General features: G+C 42.8%; 2 protein-coding genes across 2 annotated transcripts; both read left to right on the forward strand.

The window, feature by feature from the left end:
• The first annotated feature begins 5693 nt into the window (after positions 1-5693).
• On the forward strand, positions 5694-7641 carry LOC133900232 (probable protein phosphatase 2C 74). The gene is made up of 3 exons (XM_062341348.1): positions 5694-5801; positions 7145-7243; positions 7417-7641. The coding sequence occupies exons 1-3, from the start codon at positions 5694-5696 to the stop codon at positions 7639-7641; spliced, it is 432 nt and encodes a 143-aa protein (XP_062197332.1).
• Positions 7642-9443: 1802 nt separating this feature from the next.
• On the forward strand, positions 9444-11295 carry LOC133900233 (probable protein phosphatase 2C 74). Its single transcript, XM_062341349.1, is given in 3 exon segments — positions 9444-9485; positions 9608-9815; positions 9818-11295. Coding segments are annotated over 3 exon segments (534 nt in total). The 3' UTR covers positions 10102-11295.
• Positions 11296-12003: the final 708 nt, after the last annotated feature.

Below are 12003 nucleotides of genomic sequence, written 5' to 3' on the forward strand. Positions count from 1 at the left end.
TATAGGCTCTTACATTCGCTTATGCATGTGAACCAATGTATCGATATCATAAAATCATCTTGATACGAGTAACCAATCATAATCTCAACTATTACATCCGCTCATGCGATCTCAAATTTAATCAACCAAATAAAAACTTAACTTAATTTATCCAGACAAATATAACCAATCAAACGCTCTTATTTTTCAATAAACAACTCCACTTAGCCAGCCTATACAATACATGTCTAAGAAACTCCATCAAACCAAATACACCCATGTGATCACAGGAGAGCTACTCAACTTCTTTTACCCACTACTGTCTTTGTCTCTTAACATAATTTAAATCGAAACTTCGTATTCTTGATTTTTTTCTTTGTCTTACACTATATGAAAAAGAGATAAAGGAGGTACGAAATAAGTGACGGATCATTCGTCACTGATGATAAAAGTGATAGGTCATAATTAAGACCCGTCACTTATGACTTATCATAAATGATAGATCATCTTAAGTCGGTCATAGGTGACTGGTCGTAGTTATGATCTATCACCTATTATGATTTATAAGTGACGAGTCATCCTAACTAATTATTGGTGACTGGTCACAATTCATTAGTAACGGATCATCCTAACCAGTCATTGGTGACAGGTCAGGTTATGACCCATCACCAATGACTTGATCAATACATAGAGCTATCATTTTATATATTGTGTGTATATATACCTCTAGATATTTATATACTTAGATTTATGACATATGTGTGTATATATATGTATAGTAGTACAAACATATACTCATATATATTTGTATTCTATGTTATTTTTCTTTATTTCGGGGGCGAAAACTTAATCTTCTAAGCTATTTTTGGTCTCAAAAAATTCTCTAAACCTAACAAAGTTAAGGAGAAACAGATGTAACTTTTTCTGTAGATATCTATAGAGTCAAAAAATATCAAAATCAGAGTACATATGCAAAAGTTATGCCCTTTTTACTAAAAGTACTCCGGATCAACATTTCAGAAAAAACGTTATTGTGACGGATCACAGTTATGACTTGTCACCTATAACTTGCATAAGTGACGGATCACAGTTATGACTCGTCACATATGACCTTCGACAATGACGGTTAAAAGAATAACATATTCGGTTTCTATCACAAGCATGCAATAGCTAAGGTGGTAAGGGAGTCACGCGTGAGCCCTGGTGCAGGTTCGAGTCCCACGAAATACAAAGACCAAAATATATTTGAAAATGATGTGGATTGTGCAAATGCGATGGACCCTATATTAGGGTAGCTCTTGGGTGAATTTTTTTTTTGATTTTTTTCGTGTCTAAAAAACACAAAACACGTTTATCAGTCATAAGTGATATGTCACTGTTACGACACATCACTTATGTTTAGTTATAGGTGACGGATCAAATAAACGATCTGTCACTTATGATATTAATTGATGATGAGTTAAATTATGACCCGTCACTTATGATCACATTGGTGACAAATCTGTACCCATCATCTATGACAACTCATCGGTAACGCATTCGAAGTGATAGGTATAAAACCCATCACCCATAAAAATTATCACTCGTCACCCATGTCTTCATGTAGTGTCAGAACATAATTAAAAGCCCCTGCAGGCCCAGCCAAGCAGACATTTCCCTCAACCAAATTAAACAACTCTTACCTTGTCACTTTTGGCGAATATATCTTAAAACAGAATATGTATTGGTTATTGTTCACTCTTTCTTTTTCGAAAGAAATTGTTCACTTCTCTCCTTCCAGTCTCCAACTGAATTGTGCAATACTATGTACTGTACAAATACAATTCTTTATTCTTGAGTGTGAGAATTAGTTATTAGAATCTTGTCTGCTTTTCTAGAAACGATGAAGTAATTAACTGAGTGATTTCAGCATTATTACTTTTAAACATTTAAGAAACTAGAAAAGGATGCTATTAGAGATAAAATCGCAGAAAGTGCCGGTTCCTTTGTCTATTTACAGGAAACAAAGCGGGAAATGTTTGATCAAGCCTATATTAGTCAATTCTGCCCCAGGCATCTCTCAAAATTTGCTGTTTCCCCTCTGTGGGGAAATCGGGAGGGCTGATTACAATCTCGGTTCACAGTTCTATAGTGATGTCATTCAGACTAATTCTTACTCGATTACTATCAACTTCTTGGACTCTTTCATATCCAGATACCACGGTCTTTCATCTTGCACGACCTACTTCAGACCATATACCCTATCTGCTCAAGGTTGGAACCTCCATCCCAAATGCATCAATTTTCAGATTTGAAAACTATTGGACACAATTTGATGATTTTTTAGATGTGGTTGAGATGCACTAGTCATCTAGCCCTTTCTTCAGCAATCCTGCAAAGACTATCATAGTCAAATTCAAGCAGCTACGCAAAGGTCTGAAAGTGTGGAGTAAGAAACTATCAAATCTTAACAAAAACATCAACAATTGCAGTTGGGTCATAGCTTTGATAGATGGTCTGGAAGATCAAATGACTTTATGCAGAGTTGAGAGAAACTTCAGGAAGATTGTGAAGAAGCACTTAGCAAACCTACTGAAGCTAAGATAATATATTGGAAACAAAGAGTAACCATCAGATGGGTCAAATTTAGTGATGAGAACACAACAATCTTTCAGACCATTGCAACACAAATTTGCAGGAGGAATCTCATTTCTCATTTGAAGCTTGAAGATGGAACTTGTGTCACAGGCCATGATATTAAAGCAGGGGCTCTTTGGCTTCCTTCAAGGATAGACTTGGCTTCTCAGAATTTACCAACACGCTGTTTGATCCATCTGAGCTCATCCAGCAAGTCCCCTTACCTGTGCTCGATGAGCCTTTCTCACCTGAGGGAATTGAAAATGCACTCAAAGACATGCTATCTGATCATGCTCCACGGCTGATGGCTTCAATGGTCATTTCATGAAAAAATGCTGGCACATCATTCGTGAAGACTTCTACAGGCTATGCACTGCTTTCGCTGCTGGAACTTTCGATATACAAAGTACCAATGGCTCTTTCATTGTCCTAGTCCCCAAGAAAGATAGTCCACATACGGTGAATGATTGTAGGCCAATTTCTCTGCTAAACTATTCCCTCAAGCTGCGCACCAAACTTACTACAAATAGACTACAAGTGTTTATCCTTTCTTTGGTGCATGCCAATGAGTATAGCTTCATCAAAGGAAAAACTATCCAAGATCTTCGGTTAGGGTCTCGTTTTGGACCTAAGGCCTGTGTAACACCTCCCCCCCCCCCCCCTACACACATGAGATATGCATATCATATGTTCCATAAACATATCATCTGTCGTGCTTCCCACTTTGTGAGATACACATATGAGAGTATGTACTTCTGGTAGTACCAAATAGGCTTCTTGTATATATCTCTTATTTAATACCTAGCGAGTAGGGATGTTTTGGTCGTTGGTTTTCAGTTTTGGAATAAGTATTTTTCTGTTTTGTAATAAGGATTTTATGGCCGTCAGTTTCCTATTTTATAATATGTGAGTTCCGGTTGGTTGGTTTTTCGGTTTTGGAATAATGGTTTTCCTATTTTTCTTATGTTGGGATGGTCTGCGTCTTAAATACTTATTGAAGGCATGATGCATTAAATAGCGTGGCCCCATATATATACATATATTAATAGGGGACTCTCCTGCTGTTCCGGTAAAAAAAACATTTAAATTAAAGGTAGAAGCTGTGCTATTTTTCATCTCTATATATAAACAATCAATTTCTACAGATATATAATGTACACATTGATAAAAATTCACTACTGATTATCCAATCTAGTATTTTTGGAACCTTAAATCAAGAATGTTGCAACTTGGGTCTACGACAATCAATGGTGTAAATCGTTTCTTTTTTACTCTAATTACCACGGTAAATTATAGACCTTGGGAGCGAAGAAGGTGGCTCTTTTTTACTTTGCTTTACTAAGATAATAGATTATCCTAGTTAGATTTTCTAAATTAATACACATAATCATTTCAAAATAATTAGCATGCTCAGAAACATATATTTTATTTTTTATTGAAAATATCCTTTATTAATACAACCTCTGTTCTTTTATTTGTCCTTCCGGATAACGACATGGTCTCTAACAAACATATTTGACCATTCATTTTCACAAGTACATCTAAGTAAAAGTTGATAAAAATTTGATGCATGAAAGTATTTTCATGAAAATGGCATGCATCAGTATCATTTTCATGTTGCAAACCCTAATAGTTTTGTGTCTAACCACTACTACAGAACACCTCATCCTTGTCGAGCTATCACTGCCAGTTCACCAAAATCGACAATAATACGATTATCACTACCAGTTCGTAAGAAAAATAATATCACTATTGGTTCATGTAAAAACTGATAGTGATACTGCAATATTACTGTCAGCTCTGAATAAAAACCGACAATAATAGTACCACTGCTGGTTTTTTATATGAACCGGTAGTGAACCAACTTGACCTGGCTAGAAAATACTAATTCCCTTGCTGACGTGGCTTGGGTGTTCGATGAGCTCTTGCATGCCTCCATCATCGTCGTCTCGACATCACGCCCATGTTGCTCTCCTTATACCATCAAGCTCCAATACAAGTAGGTTCGCGGATCCTCCTGCCTGCTCTCCTTGCTCTTCCATTCATGTCGCTTTATGGTTTTGATGGATTGATTGATGGCGTGTTTAGCCTGGAATCCTAGAAAATCATGAGAATTCAGGTGATGCGATGCTGATCACCCTCGTCTCCTTCGCACACTCGTCCCTGAGGAGCTTGTGTGGAGGCTGCGGGTGCTCGTCCCCAACAGTGGATTATGCATGATAGGGTGGATCCAACAACGGTTGTTCGTCCCCAAGGAGCTCATGTGCAACTTCTCCAAGGTCCGTGAAGGGGTGAGCTGAGATCTGTGGAGCGGTGGCCGGATTTGTGAAGGACTGACGCTGGAAGAGCAGTGGCTGCTGAATCCGTGGTGGGGTGGCATTAGCGACGGGATCCATGACAATGAGCTATATGGTATGGCTATTTTTTTTCTTTCTTTTGTTCTTTGAAAAATGCATCATTGCTGATTGGGAACCCAACAAATTGACTATCACGGTCACTTATGCACCGTCAGTTCCGAAAATAACACTAATGCCGATCTGAAACCGATAATGATCGGTAGTTCTGTAGTAGTGAACTATTAGTCAAAATTTCTAAAGTCTGACTACGCACATTTTAAGACAGACATCTATCTCAAAACAGAGATAGCCTTGTTAGGAACATGAACATACAGATGTAAATAAGCGGAAACACAACTAACATCGAATAATCTATTGATTACAGCTTATATTAAAGTCTAGCTAGCCTTGTTAGTTAATTACAACAGGCAAGATGGTGCATGTGTGGTTAAATCGCGGATCTTGGTGCCCATCTGACGGTATGAAATTCGCATGATTCCCCTCTCAAAAAAAAAAAATTCATTCAGAGCGATAACTAGCAATTCCGTTAATTTTCAGAGTCGTCGGGTCATCAGGACCCGGCGCGATACTGGATGCGCGCGCCGTCCAGATCAAGTAAACGAAAATCCTACGCACGCATTCCCCATATCAAACATACACCCAGCCGTGACGATCTGGTCACTGCACTGGCCTGTCAAACATGAATGGCCTATCGCCTCGCTCTTCGGCAGGCGCCCGGTGATACGAAATTACCAATACGATATGATGCTGCACACCGTCCGGTTTCTCTGCTCCGTCGCCGCCGCCTTCGTGCGCGAGCTTCGCAAGGCCGCCGTCATGGCTGCGTCGGCGCGCTCCCCGGTAGCCTCGGTACCTCATGCTGCGGTGGCGTTGCCCTCTTGGACTCATCGCCGCCACGCCGCTCTCTCTTCGGAGGAGGGCAGCGGTTGCCATCCAGGAGCAGGTGCTGGTTGCACCGCCTCTTGTTGTTGTTCTTGCCCAGGCGGGCGACGGCGGCGGTAGCAAAGTAGAAGAACGGCAGGCGGACAACAACAGCATGAAAAAATAAGCTAGGCGGCGTGAGTGGCGAGGAGGCGGCCCACGAGGCTGGTCATACCGGTGGAAAATGACGCCAGCGAGGTGGCTGCTGGCTGGGTGCCACGGCTGTGGCGACGGAGAAGGAGACCGAGGTGGAGGTGGAGGGGGGAGGGGTTTTGGCTGGCGAGTTGAGCAGGGCGGGACCAAGGCATGCAATCACTATTTAAAAAACTATTTTTTAACATACTTAGATAGTTTTCTACATGCGGTTTATTTAAAAAACTGTCTGCACAATTAGCGAGTGTCTCCTGCGGTTACGAACCGCCTGTGTAAATATATTTTCATAGACGGTTCACATAAGGAACAGACGATTCATATAAGGGACCACTTGTAAAAATGATCATTTCCACAGGCGGTTCCTTATATGAACCGCCTTTGAAAATGACTATACAATAAAAAATTCATAACTTTTGTATACGAATTTGGATAAGTAAAAACTCTATATAAAAATTGTAGCTCTCGATGAGATCTACAACTTTGTAGTTTACATTTTTTCTATTTGAAGTCATTTAGATAACCAAATAATCGTTTGAAATTTCAAATTTCAAACGATTATTTGGGTATCTAAATGACTTCAAATGAAAAACTTTTCAACTACAAAGTTGTAGATCTCATCGAGGGCTACAATTTTCATATAAATTTTATTCTCATCCGACTTCATAAGAAAAAATTATGAATTTTTAAAAATAAACTGTCACTCATTTCTACAGACGATTCCTTACGTGAACCGCATGTAGAAATGACCATATTATCACAGACGGTCCTTTTAAGGAACTGACTGTAAAAATGAGTGATAATTTATTTTTAAAAATTCATAATTTTTTCATACAAAGTCGGATGAGTATAAAGCTTATATAAAAATTGTAGCCCTCGATGAGATCTACAACTTTGTAGTTGAAAAGTTTTTCATTTAAAGTCATGTAGATGTCCAAATAATCGTTTGAAGTTTCGAATTGCAGATATCAAAAGAATTATATATGCTTATATGTTGAGTAGTCGTTCTCTAGTGTGATGGTGGGGAGAGTTCGCGTGATCCGACAGGTTTCGAGTTCGAGTGCTAAAAATCGTATAGCGTATATATTTCATGTGAAAAAATGTATGACTTGTGACTTCAGCAAGGAGAGGAGGAAGCATCGTCGGCGAAGGAGGACGCCGTGTCGGCGGCGATCAGAGGCGCCTACTTGAAGACCGACAGCGAGCTCCTCACCCTGCAGGTGCGTACTATGAAATTGACACTTACGTACGTTCCTTCGCTTTTTTACCGGGTCTACGCACATTCCGATTGAACGCGCCAAAGGTTCATTTGTCGTTCATGGGCAAAAAAATTGACAATTTTTATATGTGAAAATGACGTCCGGTTTAATCTTTCCCTACATGAACACTGCAGGGTGCAAGCGGTGGTGCATGCATCGCGACGGCGCTGGTGAAGGGCGGCGACCTCTACGTGGCGCACCTGGGCGACTGCCGCGCCGTGCTCAGCCGCGACGGCGCCGCGGCCGCGCTGATGGCCGACCACACCTGCGCGAGGGAGGACGAGCGGGCCCGCGTCGAGCGGGAGGGCGGCTACGTGAGCTGCAGTGGCAGCGGTGTGTGGGGTTCCTACTCGGTCTAATTTTTTTTTTTGTTTTTTTTCGGTTCAAAAAATATCAATTGAGGGATCGATTATCGCAGACGGTCCGCTTAAAGAACCGCATATGGAAATCTAAGGAACTGTCTGTGGTAATAGATTTCAACATACGATCACTTTTGCGTCTTTGAAAATCATTCATTTTTACAGATCTTCAATCGCAGACGGGTGCACTAAACGCCTGCGAAAATGAGTTACCACCCATCTCTAAAAATAATTTTGTAGTAGTGAATGGACGATGGCTATGGGGTGATCACCGACAAAAATGATGGAGATCCCAACGGGTAAAAAAATTCTCCGTGAAAAAAAGATTTAATTGATTTACTTCAAGGAAAATGTTGATTAACTAAATGTATTTTCCATCGTAATACATGACTTCTCAATTAGTTGGGCATTGATTGTGGATAAAGTTTAGCTAGAGATGCCATTTCGAATTTTTTTGACTAGAACTCATATATCTCTATGGTATACAACACTAAGTAGGTTTTACGTCACCTACTCTACTATTCTCTTTATATCTAATAAAAATCTTTAAAATTTAACTAATTTCTATCTTATTTTTGCAGTCTCTCCGTCTCTTATCGGCTACCGATATAGCATTAGTTTTACTAATAAAAATAAATAAAGAAATTAAGAGAGAAATCAGTAGATAATCTTCTTCTAATTTTTTAATCTCATCTGAAATCAAACTATGACATCGCTCCCGACGTATTCGTTTTGCGAAGCTCCTATAACGCATCCATATCTGTATACTTTAGGTTTTTGATTGATGTTACTATATCTAATATATGTATTTTTGTTGTAACTATAGATTAAAGATGTCCAAATGGATCGTATCTACTGGGTCGATCCGAGGCACGGCGCTGTAGGCACGGCCTAGGCACGGCACGACCTAATTCGAGACGGGTCGGGCCGGCACGGCATGAGGCCACGGGTCGTGCCTGGGCCGAGCGCGCGGCACGGCGGGCCGGCATGGCACAACCCGGTCGAGTTGGGTCGGCACGGGCATGGCCTGGCACGATCCGACCTGGCACGCATATGCCCGGTTATTTTCTATTTTTGATATATATTTTTAATTTTGTAGCTATTTTTTATATTTTTTTATCTATTATCTATATTTTTTTAATTTTGTGATTATTTTTTATGTTTTCAGGCTGACTGTGCCAACAGACCGCCCGTGGCACCGTGCTCACCAGGCCGATCGTGCCCGTCGGACCGACCGTGCTGCTGAGCCGAAATCGTGCCCGAGCTGACCCGACACGGCATGGTCACCAACGGGCCGTGCCGTGGGCCGGGGAGGCACGCGGGCCGGCACGGCACGGCTCGTTACAGTAGATGAGCCGTTCGGGCCGTACCGAGCCGGTCCGAATATTCCATTTGGTCATCTTTAGTATGGACACTTAGTTTAAGGGAATATTCGAGTTGATGGTAAACTTAGTTCAAGGAAAATTCACGATGACGAAATGTACGAGATAATTTATTAATTTGATGTTGTTTGACGCAGTAAGACATATGCCCAACACTGAAGCATGCAACAACGGTTTAATTTGTTAATCTTCTATCTGCAGGCATTCTACGGTGTGTACGACGGACACGGCCGCAGGGCGGCCGTGGACTTCGTCTCCGAGCGGCTCAGCGGGAACGTCGTCACCGCTGTGCTCGCCGCGGGAAAGGAGACCCGAGGAGAGGAGGAAGCATCGTCGGCGAAGCAGGACGCCGTGTCGGCGGCGATCAGAGGCGCCTACTTGAAGACCGACAGCGAGCTCCTCACCCTGCAGGTGCGTACTATGAAATTGACACTTACGTACGTTCCTTCGCTTTTTTACCGGGTCTACGCACATTCCGATTGAACGCGTCAAAGGTTCATTTGTCGTTCATGGGCAAAAAAATTGACAATTTTTATATGTGAAAATGACGTCCGGTTTAATCTTTCCCTACATGAACACTGCAGGGTGCAAGCGGTGGTGCATGCATCGCGACGGCGCTGGTGAAGGGCGGCGACCTCTACGTGGCGCACCTGGGCGACTGCCGCGCCGTGCTGAGCCGCGACGGCGCCGCGGCCGCGCTGACGGCCGACCACACCTGCGCGAGGGAGGACGAGCAGGCCCGCATCGAGCGGGAGGGCGGCTACGTGAGCCGCAGCGGCAGCGGCGTGTGGCGGGCAGCCTGGCCGTGTCGCACGCGTTCGGCGACGGGGGGCTCAAGCGGTGGGTCGTCGCCGAGCCGGCAGTCGCCAGGGTGTCCCTGGGCGCCGGGTACTACTTCCTTGTCATCGCGTCCGACGGGCTCTGGGACAAGGTGAGCAACCAGGAGGCCGTGGACGCCGTCGCCAGGGGCATGAGCAGGGCGGCGTCCTGCAGCGAGCTGGTGGACATGGCGCGGCGTAGGGGGAGCATGGACGATGTCACCGTCATGGTCGTCGATCTCGGGAGGTTTGTACGATAGAAGTGACGACGGAGCTGAGGCACTAACAGAGTACTGAGCCATTTGACAGATCGAGCTTAACTAATTAGCTTGAAGCAACAATTTAATTTGATTCTTGATACCAAGTGAGGCAGTGAACGATGAATCGGATCAGGTTAATGTCGGGATCAGGAAAGATGTTGGAGATATTCCAGAGATGCAACCGATGGGTGTAGCCGATGAAGTGGAGTATATCCCTAGCATCATTGAAGAGATGGAGTTGGAGGATCAAGAGTTGGAGGAAGGCCTTATCGATGGGGATTTATCTGACGAGGAGGGTAATGCTCCAGTCCCTGCAGAGTGTAGGGATCATGAATTTTAAAAGCTGGTGGTTAGCGAGGCTGATCGGACACCGTGGCAGTACTATGAGAACAAGGTGTCCCAGGGTGCTATATACCCTACAAAGGAGGCAGTTATTGATGCAGTTAAATTCTGGTCGCTGTCTCTTTAAAAGTAGTTCAAGGTTGTTAAATCCAGTAAAAGAGAGTATGATATGAAGTGTTTGGTGCCCCAATGTCCTTGGTGGGTGCACGCATTCAGAGAGAAATAGGTAGACTACTGGCAGTGCTCAATAGTTAAGGAACATAATTGTCAAATTGAGGAAATAGAGTTTGCCCACCGGAACCTATCATCTGTGTTTATTGCAAATATTATGTACGGGGAGATTGTGGACAACCTAAGGTATGAGCCACAATCAATAATCCGTGCTATTGAGCAAATGTTCCAGTACACAATAAACTATGCGAAGGCATGGATGGCGAAACAAAAGGCTATTGAGATGAGGTTCGGAACATATGAAGATTCATATCACAATCTACCTCGTCAATTAGCCACAATTTGTGGAAGGAACCCAGACAGCTACTATGATATCAAACATTACCTCTCGACTGATGCGGAGTACAGCGGGAAAAGAGTATTGCAGCGTGCTTTCTTTGCATTCGCTGCAACCATCAAAGCATTTCGGTATTGTCGACCCATCATATGCCTGGATGGAACATTCCTGACTGAGAAGTACAAAGGACAGATATTGTCTGCAATTGGGGTCGATGGTAACAACCAAGTCATGCCACTAGGGTTTGCTTTCGTGGAGAGTGAGAACGGGGACAGCTGGTATTGGTTCATTGAGTGGGTCAAACATGCTATTGTTCTTGATCGACCAGATGTGTGTCAGATTCATGATAGACATGCAGGGTTGTTGCAGGCTTTGCTAGATATACAACATGGTAGTGTTTGACGGGGTATAGCAGCACATTAGCTTGACCTAAAGAGCAGGTGGTGCATGCGCCATATGGGTGCGAACTTCTACAGATAGTTCAAAAATAAAGAGTTGATGAAGCTTTTCAAAAAGTTGTGTAGTCAAAACCAGCAACAGAAGTTCAATGCCCTATGGGCAAGACTTGATGAGCTAACTCTAAAATAGATAGCGGAGGCTGCACCAAATGTTGATGAACCGATAGCTCTTGGACCTCTCCCAATAGATACTCCGCAGATAGTAAGGAGGTCAGGGTCAGCTATTAGGAGCTTTTCACAATGGATACATAATGAGCCAAATGAAAAATAGGCTCTGTTGTACGACAGTGGTGGTGCAAGGTATGGAGTAATGACAACAAATCTTGCAGAGGTTTATAACTAGTTCATGCGAGGAATGAGGCCGCTACCACTTGTTGGAATTGTAGAAGGCATTTTGCATGGGACTTGTAAGTATTTTATTGATTGGTATGCAGCTGCTAAAAATGTAATGGAGGATAATCATATGCTTTATGGACAGATGCTATGTGAGTATATGGAGAAGGCCACTAAGAAGGTCCATATGCATCGCGCAAGTCAAGAGAGGACTGCGGAGCACAGGTTCAGTGTCCTGTGCCGGAATAAGGGTTGGAGGGG

This window comes from Phragmites australis, chromosome 19 (assembly GCF_958298935.1).
Source record: "Phragmites australis chromosome 19, lpPhrAust1.1, whole genome shotgun sequence".
NCBI classification, from domain to species: domain Eukaryota; kingdom Viridiplantae; phylum Streptophyta; class Magnoliopsida; order Poales; family Poaceae; genus Phragmites; species Phragmites australis.